Source organism: Tachyglossus aculeatus, chromosome X4, assembly GCF_015852505.1.
Source record: "Tachyglossus aculeatus isolate mTacAcu1 chromosome X4, mTacAcu1.pri, whole genome shotgun sequence".
Classification (NCBI taxonomy): Eukaryota; Metazoa; Chordata; class Mammalia; order Monotremata; family Tachyglossidae; genus Tachyglossus; species Tachyglossus aculeatus.
This window is the reverse complement of record NC_052098.1, coordinates 50,117,505-50,133,973: the sequence shown is the minus strand read 5'-3', so window position 1 is coordinate 50,133,973 and position 16,469 is coordinate 50,117,505. Positions and strand designations below refer to the sequence as shown.

Sequence of the window (16,469 nt, the reverse complement as noted above, 5' to 3'; positions counted from 1 at the left end):
CCTGTCAGAAGTGGGATTCAAACCCATGCCTACCAGGGGAAATTAGTGGTTTTGTCCAGCTCCATTCATATTCACTTGCCAGCCGTGTCTTTGCTGGAGTGCAGTGAGTGTGTAGTCAGACATGCAGCAAAGTACATTCGGAGATTGTTGTGGGGGCCTGGATTGGTCAGTCAATCAACTGATGACTTTTCCTTAAAGTTATGAGTCTTTGAAAACAATATGCATATAGTGCTGCCATCTCAGAAACATTTCAATTTAGTGTGATTGAAATCCAGAAGTAGTCTCCTTCAACTCAAGAAATATCTTTTGTTTCACTATCCAAGAAAATGATGAACCCAGAGCAGGTCATGTGTCTAGAATTTGTTCCTGTAAATAAAATTTTTCTTATGGTATATGTTAAGTGTTTATTATGTGCAAGGCACTGTACTAAGCACTGGGGTAGATACAAACAAATCAGGTTGGACACAGTCCCTGTCCCATGTGGGGCTCACAATCTCAATCTCCATTTTACAGATAAGGTAACTGAGGCCCAGAGAAGTACAGTGATTTGGCCAAGGTCACACAAGCAGAGAAGTGATGGAGCTGGGATTAGAACTCATGACCTTCTGACTCCCAGGCCTTTGCTCTAGCCATTATGTCATGCAGCTTCTCCGAAATCTAATATGACATGTATTTTGGAATATAACTCCAGATATTCTCAATCTATGCTCAAGTCCATAAAGAGAGCAACAAATCAAGAAGATCCAATTGAGCATCTGATTACTGAATCCCAAATTCCAAATTCCTATTTACCTCTAGTAATGAGAAACTATTTCCTTCTACTTGGTCAGAACTAATCCGTCAATTCATTCATTCATTCAATAGTATTTATTGAGTGCTTACTGTGTGCAGAACACTGTACTAAGCGCTTGGGAAGTACAAGTTGGCAACATACAGAGACGGTCCCTACTCAACAACGGGCTCACAGTCTAGAAGAATAAGATCATCTTCAATACATTGTTGGAACTGCCAGGATGATCATGGTGTATTACAGCCAAGATGTGTTCTGCATCAGGTTTTGCTGTGTTTCTTTCCTTAAAGGTTGTTTGTTGATTTTCTTTAAAGGCATTTGTTAAGTGCTTACTATGTGCCAGGCACTGTACTGAGCATTGAGGTAGATACAAATTACTCAGGTTGGGCATATTCCATGTTCTACATGGGGCTTGCAGTCTTAATCCCCATTTTACAGATGAGGTAACTGAGGCTCAGAGATGGTAAGTATCAAATAAACTATTCATTCATTCATTCAATTAAACTATAGAAAGTCAAGCATTAAAAAAGAGGTTCATTCATTCAATAGTATTTATTGAGCGCATAATGTGTGCAGAGCACTGTACTGAGCGCTTCGAAAGTACAATTCAGCAACAGAGATGATCCCTGCCCACAGCAGGCTCACAGTCTAGAAAGAGGTGCAAAACAGATCGCAGAGATTTTCAAATTTCCATATTTTCATGACCTCCTACTCATCATCTTGAGAGATAAAGAGAAATAAATTTCTCAAGGCTTTTGGATATCAACTGCATACTATAATTACAAGTGTATTGGCCACTAAGTGCTAAGAATGCAAAGTCATTTTCCATGAGAGTTAATACTGCCCCTCCAGCTCATTACAGGGCTGTAATTTCACTACATTCTAAACTCCAGGTGAATTCTCTAAAGGATCATCCACTAGTTCCACATGCTAATTGAAATCCTTTGTTGTTTGCTGGAATATTTTTGATGATGATGGCATTTGTTAAACACTTACTATGTACGAAGCACTGTTCTAAGTGCTGTTTTTATCCCAGAAATAATTTAGACATTTGAATTTTTAATGTGTAGAACTGTAGAGGCTTTCTCATACGTCAGGAACAATGTCCATCTGAAATAAAATCATATATCTGTCTGTTACTCTAAAATCTGTATGTTTCTTCATTGTCAGCGTTGTTTTCAAATCCATGCAATGGCAGGGTTTGTCACCCTTTATACACAGCAGATGCAACTGCAACTGGAGGAGGTGAGCTCTCAGTAGGGCTTTGAAGGGCTTTGAACCTTTCCTTAAAGGTTCTTTGTATTTTTTAAAGGTATTCATTAAGCCCTTATTATGTGCCAGGCACTGTACTGAGCACTGGGGTAGATACAAGTTACTCAGGTTGGACATATTCCACGTTCTGCATGGGGCTTACAGTCTTAATCTGTAATAAATAATAATAATAAAATATTTAATAAAATAATAATAAATAATAATAATAATTAATCTTAATAAATAAATACGATTGCTTAATCCCCATTTTACAGATGAGGTAACTGAGGCCCAGAGTAATTAAGTTTCAATTAAACTATAGAAAGTCAAGCATTAAAAAAAGAGGTTCATTCATTCAGAGCACTGTACTAAGCACTTCGAAAGTACAATTCAGCAACAGAGACGATCCCTGCCCACAACAGGCTCACGATCTAGAAAGAGGTGCTAAACAGATAGATCTCAGAGATTTTCAAATTTCCATATTTTCATGACCTCCTGCTCATCATCTTAGTCAAAATAGTGAGATAAAGAGAAATCAGTTTCACGAGGCTTTTGGGTATCGATGGAATACAATAATTACAAGTGTATTGGCCACTAAGTGCTAAGAATGGAAAGTCATTTTCCATGAGAGTTAATACTGCCCCTCCAGCTCATCACAGGGCTGTAATTTTACTACATTCTAAACTCCAGGTGAATTCTCTAAAGGATCATCCACTAGTTCCACATGCTAATTGAAATCCTTAGTTGTTTGCTGGGATATTTTTTATCCTAGAAGTAATTTAGACTTTTGAATTTGAAACATGTAGAACTGTAGAGGCTTTCTCGTACTTCGGTAACGACATCCATCTGAAATACAATCACAAGTCTGTCTATTACTCTAAAATCTGTATGTTTCTTCATTGTCAGCATTGTTTTCAAATCCATGAGTGGAGGATTTGCAATGGCAGGGTTTGTCACTCTTTGTACATAGCTGATGCAACTGCCCAGGGGAGGCCACAGAGCTAGAAATTTGGGGCTAAGAGTTAGCATCCTTCTACATGCCCACCCCATTGGCCTTGGTTCTGCACATGACCGACAGCATCTGTCGACAGGCAGCTAATTTCCAGACTTCTGTAAGACTGACAGCTCTGTCTTCTCCCAGTCTCCAGGGTTTAAAGACTTGCCAATTCAAGCTAAACTCTGGGGGAAGGTGCTCATTAACGATGAAAGCTCAAACCTGAGACTTAGGGACACTAGTTGTGAAATACAGTCCCCGAGAGGATGCATCGATCTGGAAGTTGGAGAACTTGAAATCCTGTTGCTCTCCTTAGCTCCGTAGCCCAGGAGGAAGAAGGTCAGATTGCTGCAGAATGATTGGAGACAGAATGGGTTTGGATGCCCTGAACCTAACAGCTCCATGGCCTCTTCATTGGTATCCAAATTCTCCCTCACCTAGGACTGTCCCTCAGTCACATGGCACTGCACTAAACACAGAATCAAAATCCACCCAACATAGAGAGTCTCTGGCCATTAGGAGTTGATATGCTAATGTCAAAAGGGGCTCCAAACTCAAGAGGGAAAGACTAGACAATATAATTATCAGTAGTAGTGTTATGTATTTACTATGGGTCAAGCACGGTTCCAGGTCCTGGGGTGGAGACAGGTTAATCAGGCTGGACACAGTCCCTGTCCCACATGGGGCTCACAGTCTGAGTAGGAAGGAGAACAGGTACTGAATCCCCAGTTACCAGATGAGGAAACTGAAGCTCAGGGAAGTAAATTGACTTTCCCAAGGTCACACAGCAGGCACGTGGTGGAGGTGGGATTAGAACCCAGGTCCTCTGACTCCCAAGCCCGTACTCTTTCCACTAGGCCACATGCTGATGAGGATTGTCTTGAGTTTTTCCTAATGGATTTTTATAGAGTGAAGAGTTCATGCATTGAAGAGTTTTTTACTCATCATATATTTCAGCGCTGTTTTCACTTCCTTGTTTCTCAGACTGTAGATTAAGGGATTGAGCATAGGAGATACCACACCATAGAACAAGGAAATGAGTTTATCCACCACGTCCTGTTTGTCTATTCGAAGAGAGTCTTGAGACTTGGGTTTCTTGTACATGAAGAAGATGGTCCCATAGAATATAATCACCACAGTCAGGTGGGCTGAGCAGGTGGACAAGGCTTTGTGTTTCCCCTCAGCAGAAGGGAGTTTCCAGATGTTGAAGATAATGAACACATAGGAAACAAAAATGAACAGCACTGGAACAGCTATATAAATCATATTAGAAATCACCATGCTTATCACATTGATCGAAATGTCACCACAGGCAAGCTTCAGGATAGCCAGGATTTCACAAACGAAATGATCGATGGTGGTCACCTCACAAAACGGTATACTCATGGCAAGAGAAGTTTGCACTATGGAGTCAATGTAGCCAGCTATCCAGGATCCTGCCGCCATCGACACATACACAGCCTTGTTCATGATGACAGAGTATCTCAGGGGATGGCAGATAGCTATATAGCGGTCAAATGCCATCATGCTCAAGAGGATACACTCCGTAGCTCCCATTGCAAAAGAGAAAAACATTTGCACTGCACAGACAGGAAACGAAATGGTCTTTTTTGGTGTTAAGAACCCGTCGAGAATTAGAGGGACAGAAGAGGTTGTGTAGCAGATGTCCAGAAAGGAGAGGTTACTGAGGAAAAAGTACATAGGGGTGTGAAGGTGGGAGTCGAAGATGGTCGCTATAATGAGAACCACATTGCCCAGAAGGATTACCAGGTACATCAGTAAAACCAGCAAGAAGAGAAGGAGTTCAAGTTTGGGGTCGCTAGAAAATCCCAGCAGAAGAAATTCTGTCACCGTTGATTGATTGGGCTTTCCCATCTTGTAGACCTTCTTTCACCTACAACACATAAGGTTTTTGATATCAACGCATCCATCAGTTATATAAATTTTAGGTAGCAACAGCATATAACAACAGATGAGTTGGAAAATGCTGGGCCATCTTGTAATTATAAGGATAGAATTATCCTGTCCAAACTCCTTGAATGAGTTGTTTAAGCCCGCTACTTCATGTCAAATTTATTGAGCTTTACCGTGTGTAGAGCAGTGTACTGATCGCTTGGGAGAGTGCACCCTCTTCTACCTCTTGCAATCCAGCTTCCATTCCCTCTACTCCTCTGAAGCTGCTCTTCCTTGCCAAATCTAAGACTCCACTCCAGCCTAACCTTCAGTGACTTTTCAACTGCCTTTGTCACTGTGGAACACTTCCTTCTCCTGGAAACATTAGCAAACCTCAGTTTTTCTGGCACTGTCCTCTCCTGGTTCTCCTATCTCTTTGGCCACTCATTTTCAGTCTCTTTTGCCAGTTCTTCCTCTGCCTTCCACCTGCTAACCGTGGGGGCCCCTCAAAACTCAGTTCTGAGTCCCCTTCAATTCTTCATTCACAGCCACTCCCTGGAGAGTTTATCCCTTTCCAAGGCAACCACCCTCTCTCCATGAATGGTTCCTAAATCTTGATAAATACCACAATTATTATTATCATCTCCCTCCCCAGCCCCAATGTCTCTCCTTCTCTGCAACCTGGCATCTCCCCCTGTCTTCAGGACATAACGATAATAATAATAATAATTATGGTATTTGTTAAGCACTTACTATGTGCCAGGCACTGTTCTAAGTCCTGGGGTAGATAAAAGATAGTTGGATTAGACACAGTCCCAGTGTCTAGGAATCACAGTCTTAATTTCCATTTTACAGATGAGGGAACTGTGGCACAGAGAAGTTAAGTGACTTGCTCAAGGTCACACATCAGACAAGTGGCAGAGCCAGGATTAGAGCCCATGACCTTCTGACTCCCAGGCCTGTGCTCTATCCACTAAGCCATGTTTCTACTTGGATGTCCTACGCTTATCTCAAACACAGTATGTCTAAAACTGAACTCCTTGTCTTGCTTCCCAAACCCAAACCCAAACCCTCTCCTCCCCCTGACATTCCCATCACTATTGACAAAACCACGATCCTCCCTGTATAACAAGCCCACGCCCTTGGTATTTTCCTTGACTTCTCTCTCTTTTTCAACCCACATATTCAATCAGTCACCAAATTCTACCTGCTTATTTTCATAACATCTCCAGAATCTGCTCCATCCTCTCCATCCAAACCACCACCATGCTGATCCAAGAAGTTGTCATATCCTGCCTCAACAACTTCATCAGACTCCTTGCTGACCTCCCTGCCTCCAGCCTCTCCCCTTTCCTGTCCATACTTCATTCTGCTACCTGGATCATTTTTCTAAAACATTATTTTGTGCACATATCCCCACTCCTCAAAAACCTCCAGTGGTTGCTCATCCATTGGTGTTAAGGCCCTCAATCAGCTCTCTCCCCTCTACTTATCCTCCGTCCCCGCCCACTGCAATCCAGCCCATACACTTCACTCCTCTAATACTAACTTACTCTGCTCTGCTCCCATATCTCTCTCATCATCAACCTCTTGCTCGATTCATTGCTCCTGCCTAGAATTCCCTCTGCCCTTACATCTGACAGAACACCACTTTCCTTATTGTCAAAGCCCTACTAAAATCATATCTCTTCCAGGAAGACTTCTCTGAGTGTGCTCTCACCCTCGCACCATATTTTTCATCCCTACTGCATCAGTCATGCACTTGAGTCCATCCTCAAACCTTACAGCACTTACATACATAGCTATATATTCAAACATTTGCCCTACCTGTAATTCATTTTACTGTCGGTTTCCCCCACTGGATTGTAAATTTCTCGAGGTCGGGGATCATGTCTAACTCTATTGTCCTCTCCCAAGTACTTAGAAGAGTGCTCTGATGATGATGATGGCATTTATTAAGCACTTACTATGTGCAAAGCACTGTTCTAAGTGCTAAGAGGTTACAAGGTGATCAGGTTGTCTCACGGGGGGCTCACAGTCTTAATCCCCATTTTACAGATGAGGTCACTGAGGCCCAGAGAAGTTAAGTGACTTGCCCAAAGTCACACACCTGACAATTGGCGGAGCTGGGATTTGAACCCATGACCTCTGGCTCCAAAGCCCATGCCGTTTCCACTTAGCCACGCTGCTTCTCTAAGCAGCTCTGCACCCAGTAAATGCTCAATAAATGTCATGGATTAATTGATTCTCAATGGGAAGATAGCACTGTTAGAAGGCTCCCGGCTGTTCCTGTCCCCTAGGTTTCAAACATCATCTGGTTATTGATAAATGGTGGGTAGCTTTCACTGAACCAGAGATAAATCTTTATTCTCATTTTCATTCAAATATGAATTTAATCAAGATCTTGAATATAACATAATTAACTTTGCCACAATTCAGAACAGATGTTTTAAATAACTGTAGTTGATGGGACCTGAATCTAACGCTGAATTGTCTCATGCTTATTTAAGGTGAATAACTATTTTACCAACACTTTTAATAACCATTTGACCAGGGAAACGTTGACCAACACTTTCTAGGGTTTCTAATACACAGAGTCACCTCATTTAGTTCAGTGATGTTGTTGGATCTTACATTTGTTGATGGAGAAAGGGAGTGATAAGAAGTTTGACAAATGGATCCTTTCATTAATATTTGAGAAAAATGAGCTCATGAATCCCTGTGAAGGTTTTGTCTCCATTAACAGTAAGAATCCTTCCCAGTACTTTAATACTTGTCCAGCTCACAACTTCAATCAAGTAGTGGCTTTTACTTATTAGGAGTTTTATATGTATATATTAAATATGCTTGGAAGAAAGTTAAAAATACTATCTGAAATTAGGTTTTCTGATTATCTGTACATCCAACCCCATGTGGGGCAGGGACTGTGTGCAACTCAATTATCTTGGTTCTATCCCAGTGCTTGGTACAGAGTAAGTGCTAAACAAATAGAATTATTGCTATTATCACCATCATCATCATTATTCCACTTTTCCAAAATAAATAAGATTTAGCAGTACTTGGCAGTGTTTGATCATCTGCTATATTTCCTTGTCATGAGACAACATGGAAAATGATCTTAAGTTATTTTCCTGTTCATACTTAATGGAATGCTATTAAACTAGCTGTAGTTCTAATACAGTACTCAAAGTATTAAGTTGGAACAATTTCCATTTAGAAATGGTCTGAGATTTGATTCATAAAACTATAAAATCCCCTGTTAAGGCAACAGCAAGAATACAATCTTCCTTTGGAAGCAAACATCATTCCCTTCTCTACAAGTGTGACTATTTTACAGTCAACCTCTAAAATTATTAATTAAATTAAAAATTGGAAAGACTTGGTTAAGCATCTTATCACTATATCTAAGATTTTAATTTACCTCTAGACATGAGAAAATATTTCCGTTTTCCTTGGTTAGAATGGAGTTGCTACCTTTCTAATAGGTTCCTTGGTATCTTGAACAAACTGTCCTCAGATATGGAAGAAATTGGCAGGATACTAAAGGTGTGTGGCAATAAATAATTGTTTCTATAGTTTAAAATGTGGCTGCAGCTGAAGATGCCAAGATTTTCTGATTCCTATTGCATGAAGTTTTCTCTCACTTTTATCAGTAAAACATTGAAGTTTGAATATCATCCACATGCCACAATTATCAAAAATATCAATCCCCCTATACTAAGAAAAGGAAGTCCTTCCGGGTAGATCCAAAGATGTTAGTTCTTGCCTTCATTGTTTTCAACTGCATCCTAGATTACAGGTCAATTTTTTAAAGGTTCACTCATAGATGCACAAGGCAATTTATATCTTTTGTTGATTTGGGGGATGTTTCTTAATCCCAGAAGCAGTTTAAACTGCAGAATCTGAAATGAGCAGAATTCAGAAATTTTCAAATACCACAGGGACAATGTCCCAGAGATCCAATTAGACTGAAGTTTCTAGTAGGTTTTGATTGAGTCAAACCACAGAAGAGTAAAGCATTCTGTCCCCAACTGGTAGTAAACTAGATACTTGGGGAGGAAACTAGGGACTGGGCTCCAAATAAAAGAGTATCTATTCCCATGCCTCAGAGTTTCCCAGAAGTGAATTCCACTTTATATTCAGCTTGCCTCAGTTCTGGGTCAACAGGACTGTGATCTCTCCACCCAAAATGCGGAGTTCTAGAAGGTCAGGAGGCCATTTGAACTTAGTCTGACTCTGGCTGTGCATGGCAGGCTGAACTATATCTGCAAATAATAACAATAATAATAATATTGTGGTATTTGTTAAGCACTTACCATGTGCCAAACACTGTACTAAGCACTGGATTGGGTACAAGCAAATTCAGTTGGACACAGTTCCTGCCCAACATGGGCTCACAATCTTCATCCTCGTTTTATAGATGAGGTAACTGAGGCACAGAGAAGTGAAGTGATTTGCCCAAAGTCACACAGCAGACAAGTGGTGGAGTCGGGATTAGAATCCATGACCTTCTGACTCCGAGGCCCGTGCTCTATCCACTACGCCATACTCTTATGGTGATAAAGAAAGGGTCAGATACACTACTTATCAACTCCAACTCAACTAAGCATATTGTCATCTAACCTCAGTATTCTGGAGAATTTAGGAAAACCTAAATGTGTTCATTAGTTAACAGACTTTGCTACTCTTGTAAGGTTTACATATATAATCTAGAGGTCAGCAGTTTTTTTGTATCTATTGCGCTTCAGAGATCATGTCTTTTGTGCTCCACTTTGGTCTTGTGTGACAATGGGAATGATATTTTTTCCATATCCTGCTCAGACACTGTCTCCCAAGCAACCATTGGAGGTGAACCACCAAAAATTGATCAGTAAGAATGATGGGGTTTAAAAATGTCACAGAAAAATGAGACAGAAAAGGTATTATCAACATCCTGCAGCTTCTCATGATCAGAGCAAAATCTGGAATGCAGGTGTGCAACCAGTGGTGATATCCTGGGCTACTGCTGTTAGTATCAACAGCATTAATTGAGCTCCTATGGTGTATAAAGTCCTGCACTCAGCTGTTGAGGAAAATACAAGAGAAGTAATACAACAGGGGAAATGGGAGACATAAATTGATGAATATATGATGGTTAATGGTAATTGAATAGACATAAATACTAGGCACAAGAAAATAAGTAAACAAACCTATAAATCCATGACTGCTGAGGGGGTTGATGGAATGACAAGACCGAAAAAGGGGGGGAATTAATCAGAGAGGAGCTGACTTTTTATAAGATCTCTGGAGGAGGGAAGGACAGTTGACCCCTTTGAAAGATGGCCAAAATAGATTTTTACTAATTATAGCAGAAACGATATGGTCCTCCAAATAATAATGATAACAATGGTCGTATTTGTTAAGTACTTATTATGTGCTGTACTAAGAGCTGGGGTAGATACAAGATCATCAGGTCCCACATGGGCCTCATGGTTTAAAGTAGGAGGGAGAACAGGGATTGAATCCCCATTTTGCAGATGGCACAGAGAAGTGATTTTCCCAAAGTCACCCAGCAAACAAGTGGCAGTGCTGGAATGAGAACCCAGGTCCCCTGACTCCCAGGCATGGGCTCTTTTCATTATGCCACTCTGCTTCTCCGTACATTCCCTCAGCCCAGCTGAAGAGCACAGAAACCTTCACCTCCATTACCATGGATAAGGAGGGAATCCCGTGGAAATGGCAATAACTCTTCAATGATCTTCTGAACACAATTTCCACCATTAAGGCTGAGGCTTTATGAAGCAGAGAGAAGCATGGTGAGAAGGTCTCAACTCCAAAATTTGGGGGAGTCACTGTTGCAACCAAAGCCAGACATTTTTGACCATCTAACAGTCCATAAATAAGCACATGAGTCATCAGCAATTACTTTAAAAAGATGTTGTTTGGGAAACATCTAAATTCCTAATAAACCATTTGCATATTTCAGCATGGTCCCCAATTGGCCCTTCAATTTTCTCCCTTCTAGTCTTTCCCTCTCCCCCACAGAAAAGATGTCATAAAACCTGATCCAAGTTTATGTTTCTTCCTCTTCAGAACTGCAATTATTTCTTATACTGAGATTCTATTTGCAAAGGTCATTTAAATTGGTGAAGTTAGAAGCAACATGTTCATTTTTAAAGAAAGTCTTGTGAGCAGATACGGGAAATAGGTGAAGAGGTTAGTAATAATAATAACATTAGTGGTATTTGTTAAGCACTTACTATGTGCCAGGCATTGCACTGAGCACAGGGATGGATTTCAAGCAAATCATGATGGACACAGTCCCTGTCCCACCTGGGGCTCAGAATTTCAATCCCCATTTTACAGATGAGGTAACTAAGGCACAGAAAAATCAAGTGACTTGCCCAAGGTCACACAGAAGACACATAGCAAAGCTGGGATTTAGAACCCAGGTCCTTCTGACTCCCAGGCCTGTGTTCTATCCACTAGGCCATGCTGCTTAGTGAGGGGAAAGGAGAAACAGGGAAGAGAGCTGTGCAGAGGAGAGGGGATAGGGAGATGTCTCCCCCTCTAGTCTGTAAGAACAGTGTGGGCAGAGAATGTGTATTGTACTTTCCCAAGCTCCTAGTACAGTGCTCTGCACAGAGTAAGCGCTTAATAAATGCCATTGATCGATTGATTAACTGATTGATGAGGAAAAGATCCAATAAAAATAGCTTCCAGGACTGAACACACCCAGGGGATGTTCAGGAAGCACAAATGCAGGGGTCTCAAATAGGTGCAGGTCATCAAACGGGAAGTCATGCTGAGGTCAATTTCTCTAGACTGTAAGCTTGTCATGGGCAGGGAATGTGCCCACCAACTCTCTCATAGTGTCCTCTCCCTTTCAATGCTCTGCACCCAGTAAGTGCTCGATAAATACGATTGATTGATTGATGTTGGAGTTACCAGATTCTGTGGCAATCCCAGGTTTCCACACACACTAATCCCTAAAGATGCTTGCTTTTCTCTGGCTGGACAAACCTGCAGCATTCCACTGGCAGTCATGTTCAGGCTGGGTAAAAATAATGATGGCATTTGTTAAGCACTTACTATGTGTGAGGCACTGTACTAAACACTGAGTAGATACAAGCTAATCAGGTTGGACACAGTCCCTCTCCCACGTGGGGCTCACAGTCTCAATCCCCATTTTACAGATGAGGTAACTGAGGTGCAGAGAAATTAGGTGACTTGCTGACAAGCGGCAAAGTGGCAGAGACAGGATTAGAACCCAGGTCCTTCTGACTCCCAGGCTCATGTTCTATCCACTAGGCCATGCTGCTTTCCTGGGTAGTAGGGTGGCTTCCAGGAGAAGAGAGGAGGGAATCCGGCTGTAGAGGTGGCAGAACTGCCTTCCAGAAGAAGGTAATTTAGGCTGCCAATTTACTTCTGTTCCACTTCAAACCACACTCCATTTGTCTCTGCTGTCTAGGCAATGATTGGGGCTAGACTGTGAATGCCATGCAGGACAGGGATTGTGCCCGACCTAATTAACCTTGGGCAAGTCACTTCACTTCTCTGTGCCTCAGTTACCTCATCTATAAAATGGGGTTGAAAACTGTGTGCCCCATGAGAGACATGGACTGTGACCAACCTGATAAACTTGTATCTACCCCAGCGCTTAGTACAGTGCCTAGCACTTAACAAATACTGTAAAAAAAATTCATTCAACTCTAGGAACTGTGTTTTCCCAAGGAATTCCAGGTCCACGTGAGTTCAGGAGTACAGACTGTGACTCAGCAGTTTTCTTACAGCCTCTTTCACCTCCTTGTTCCTCAGGCTGTAAATGATGGGATTGAGCATGGGAGTCACTGCACCATAAGAAAGAGAAATGACTTCGTCTGAAATGGCTACATCTTTTTTCTTGGGCTTCATGTACATGAAAAGGGACGCTCCATAAAATAAGAGTACAACCCCCAGGTGAGCTGAGCAGGCGGAAAAGGCTTTGTGCCTCCCTTTTGCTGAGGTGATTCTCAAGATGCTGGAGAGGATGCACACATAGGAAACACAAATCAACAGGAGTGGGGTGAATACAATTGTTACAGAGCCGATCATCAGTGTCAACTCATTGAGGGAGATGTCGGCACACATCAGCTTCAGAACGGCCAGGATTTCACAAGCAAAATGGTCAATGGTGTTTTGCCCACAAAAAGGCAACTTGAGCACAAGGACTGTTTGCAGCAGAGAATTGAAACAGCCCAACACCCAGGATCCAGTTGTCATTGACACGCAAAGTCTCTTGTTCATAATGATGGGATACCTCAGGGGATTACAGATGGCTACATAGCGGTCATAGGCCATCATGGCCAGAAGAATACACTCTGTTGACCCCATTGCGAGGCTCGCAAACATTTGCACTGTACATCCAAAGAAGAAAATCGTTTTTTGGGCAGATAAGAAGTTCACCAACATTAGAGGGAAAAAGGAAGATGTGAAGCAAATATCCAGAAGAGAGAGGTTACTGAGAAAGAAGTACATGGGGGTGTGAAGGTGGGAATCCAGCACATTGATGACAATGAGGATAATGTTTCCCAGCAAAATTACTAGGAAAATCGGCAAGCAGAGCAGGAAGAGAGCAATCTCGAGGTTTGGGTAATTGGAGAATCCCAGGAGAAAGAATTCTGTCATGGTGGTCTGATTTGTACCAACCATTTCCTGCTTCTCTTTCACCTAAGGAAATGCAGAGAATGTCATAACACGTCCCCTAAATAAAATCAGAGGGAATACATTTGGCCATACATATGAGCTCTATTTCTCAGACAGGTAATCCAAATACGTTTTTTGACTGAATGTGAAAGCAGCCAACAAAAATTCAGGGCCCAATCACTGCCTCACATTTTCCTGAATGGTCCTCTCAGATGCTCTTTCCCAATTCTCCATCTGAATGAGTGCTAGCAGAATTACTAATATTACTACTACTTTTGTTGTTAATGTGATTATTGTTTCTAGGGTTACTCTAGAAGCAGCATGGGCTAGTGGAAAGTGCACAGGACTGAGAGTCAGGAGACTGGAGCTTTTACACTGGCTCTGCCACCTGCTTACTGTGTGACCTTGGATGAATCACTTAACTTCTCTGGACCTCAGTTTCCTCACCTGTAAAAATGGAGATTCAATATCTGTTCTTCCTCCTGCTTAGACTGTGAGCCCCAGTGTGGGACAGAGACTGGGTCCAACCTGATTATTCTGTACCTACCCCAGTGTTTATGACAGTGCTTGGCACATAGTAAGCCCTTAACAAATGCCACAAATATTATCAGTAGTACAATCTAACCCTTTCTTCTTTTAATCCTAAACAGCTTCCAACATCCCTATCCAATACTCTCTCATTCAAATTACATGTCACACACAGTATATATTGTTCTTATTCAAAATACATAAGAAATGCATGATGGAGTCAGATCAATCAATCATTATTTATTGAGTGCTTACTGTATCTACAGCACTGGACTAAGTGCTTGGTAGAGTACAATATGATAGTGTTGGTAGGCATAATCCCTAATCCCTGCCTATAAGGAATTTACAGTCTAAAGGGGGAGATAGACATTCAAATAAATTACAAATTACAGATAGGGAAAATGGGAGAGTATAGCCATATGTACTTAAGTGCTATGGGGCTGAGGGTGAGGTAAATATCAAGCGCTTAAGGGGTACAGATCCAAGTGCAAAGGTGATGTAGAAAGGAGGATGAATAGAGGAAATTGAGGGCTTACTCATGGATGTGATTTGGGGAAGATTTCAAAGCTGGTGAGAATGATGGCCTGTCAGATATAAAGGGTAGTAAAGGGTAGTATTGCTACTGTCAACTGCCCCTGAATTTCGTTCTGATACTGAAGGTTTTCTCACCTTCCTACTCTCACTCAATCCTTTCTCTGACTCTGGCCCCTAGCTTCCTTTCCCTCCTCTTCTCCACAACTTCTTGCTACACACCCTGGGAGTGTTTACAGGCCTGGGAATCAGAAGGTCATGGGTTCTACTCTCGTCTCCACCACTTGTCTGCTGTGTACCTTGGGCAACTCACTTCACTTCCCTCTGCCTTAGTTACCTTATCTGTAAAATGGGGATTAAGACTGTGAGATCCATGTGGGATATGACTGTGTCCAACCTGCTTATGTTGTATCTACCCCAACCCTTAGTACAGTGCCTGGCACATATTAAGTGCTTAACACACACCAAAAAAATGCCTTAATACTGTCTCTGTATTACATCCAATCCTATAATTTCACAGCAGAACTAGGTGTCTCTGCATGTTATCATTTTGGATTCTGATTTTCAAGAATTGGAAAACTACATTTTCCAATAACAATCAATCAGTCAATGATATTTTTGAGCACTTACTGTGTGCGGAGCAGTGTACTAAGTGCTTGGGATAGTACAATACAACAGAGCTGGTAGACACGTTTCTTGCCCACAACAAGCTTGCAGTCTAGAGGGGGAGACAAACGTCAATATAAATGAACTAAGAATATGTATATAAGTGCTGTGAGGCTGAGGGTATGGTGAATTCCAAGTGCCCAAAGGGTACAAATCTAAGTGCATAGATAACACAGAAGGGAGAGGGAGTTGGGGAAAAGAGGGATTAATTGGGGAAGTCCTCTTGGAGGAGATGTGACCTCAATAAGGCTCTGAAGGTGGGGAGAGTGGTGGTCTGGTATATATCCAATTGTCAGCTGTGTGACTTTGGGCAAGTCACTTAACTTCTCTGTGCCTCAGTTACCTCATCTGTAAAATGGGGATTAAGACTGTGAGCCCCACGTGGGGCAACCTGATCACCTTGTATCCTCCCCAGTGCTTAGAACAGTGCTTTGCACATAGTAAGCACTTAACAAATACCATAAAAAAAGTAGGAGGACAATACCCAAAGGAGAGCCCCAAGAACTACAGGGAGCATGCCAAAAGAGGGGAGCCCTATTACAGTTACATCCCCCAAACCACCACAGTAATGATGCTACTTCCATCCTATTCTCTCTTCCTAGCCATCTTGAAAATTTGTCCACGTAAAGTGAGAACTCGAGTGCAATTCTAACATATGAATCCTTTTTTTATTCTAGTATTAAAAGGCACATGATGACAGTGGTGATGAAGAACTCAGTTGATCACATCACACAGTCAAATATTGCACAATTCTCAAGTGTGTGATCAAAAAATTAAAAACGTACCTCTGGGAATGTAGTTATTTCTGCTCAGAAGTAGGCTCTTCCTCTTAAATTTTGCTGATTTCAGAAATTGTCAACGATGTGTAAAAGCTTCACAGAGCTGGAAAGAAATATTAGGATGCCACCCAACTTTAATGGCAATGGCTGCACAAATATGCACAAGATTCCAGAATTCTTAATTCCCACCCAAATTTCATCAAGGAAGACATTCCTGGAGGTATGTGTAGCAATAGCCTCGAAGACAAGCTTTAGGATCATTAGCTCTAAATTTTGGTCCAAAGTTACACTGAATAAGGTAAAAGAATGTTCTAATGATATGGTGTATTGCTGCATCTGTAGGTCCCAAAGATTTTTAGAGATTCCTATGTCA

At 41.6% G+C, this 16,469-nt stretch overlaps 2 protein-coding genes across 2 annotated transcripts; both read right to left on the bottom strand.

Annotated features, from left to right (window-relative positions):
- Positions 1-3,953: 3,953 nt before the first annotated feature.
- On the bottom strand, positions 3,954-16,160 carry LOC119947907 (olfactory receptor 13C7-like). The gene is made up of 2 exons (XM_038769560.1): positions 16,103-16,160; positions 3,954-4,929 (listed from the first exon to the last, which is right to left on the bottom strand). The coding sequence occupies exon 2, from the start codon at positions 4,908-4,910 to the stop codon at positions 3,954-3,956; it is 957 nt and encodes a 318-aa protein (XP_038625488.1). The 5' UTR covers positions 4,911-4,929; positions 16,103-16,160.
- LOC119947906 (olfactory receptor 13D1-like) lies at positions 12,663-13,604 on the bottom strand. Its single transcript, XM_038769559.1, has one exon. The coding sequence runs from the start codon at positions 13,596-13,598 to the stop codon at positions 12,663-12,665; it is 936 nt and encodes a 311-aa protein (XP_038625487.1). The 5' UTR covers positions 13,599-13,604.
- Positions 16,161-16,469: the final 309 nt, after the last annotated feature.

Bases quoted from the DNA above. Each gene is read 5' to 3' on its own strand.
- LOC119947906 (XM_038769559.1), bottom strand. From the start codon at position 13,598: ATGGTTGGTACAAATCAGACCACCATGACAGAATTCTTTCTCCTGGGA.
- LOC119947907 (XM_038769560.1), bottom strand. From the start codon at position 4,910: ATGGGAAAGCCCAATCAATCAACGGTGACAGAATTTCTTCTGCTGGGA.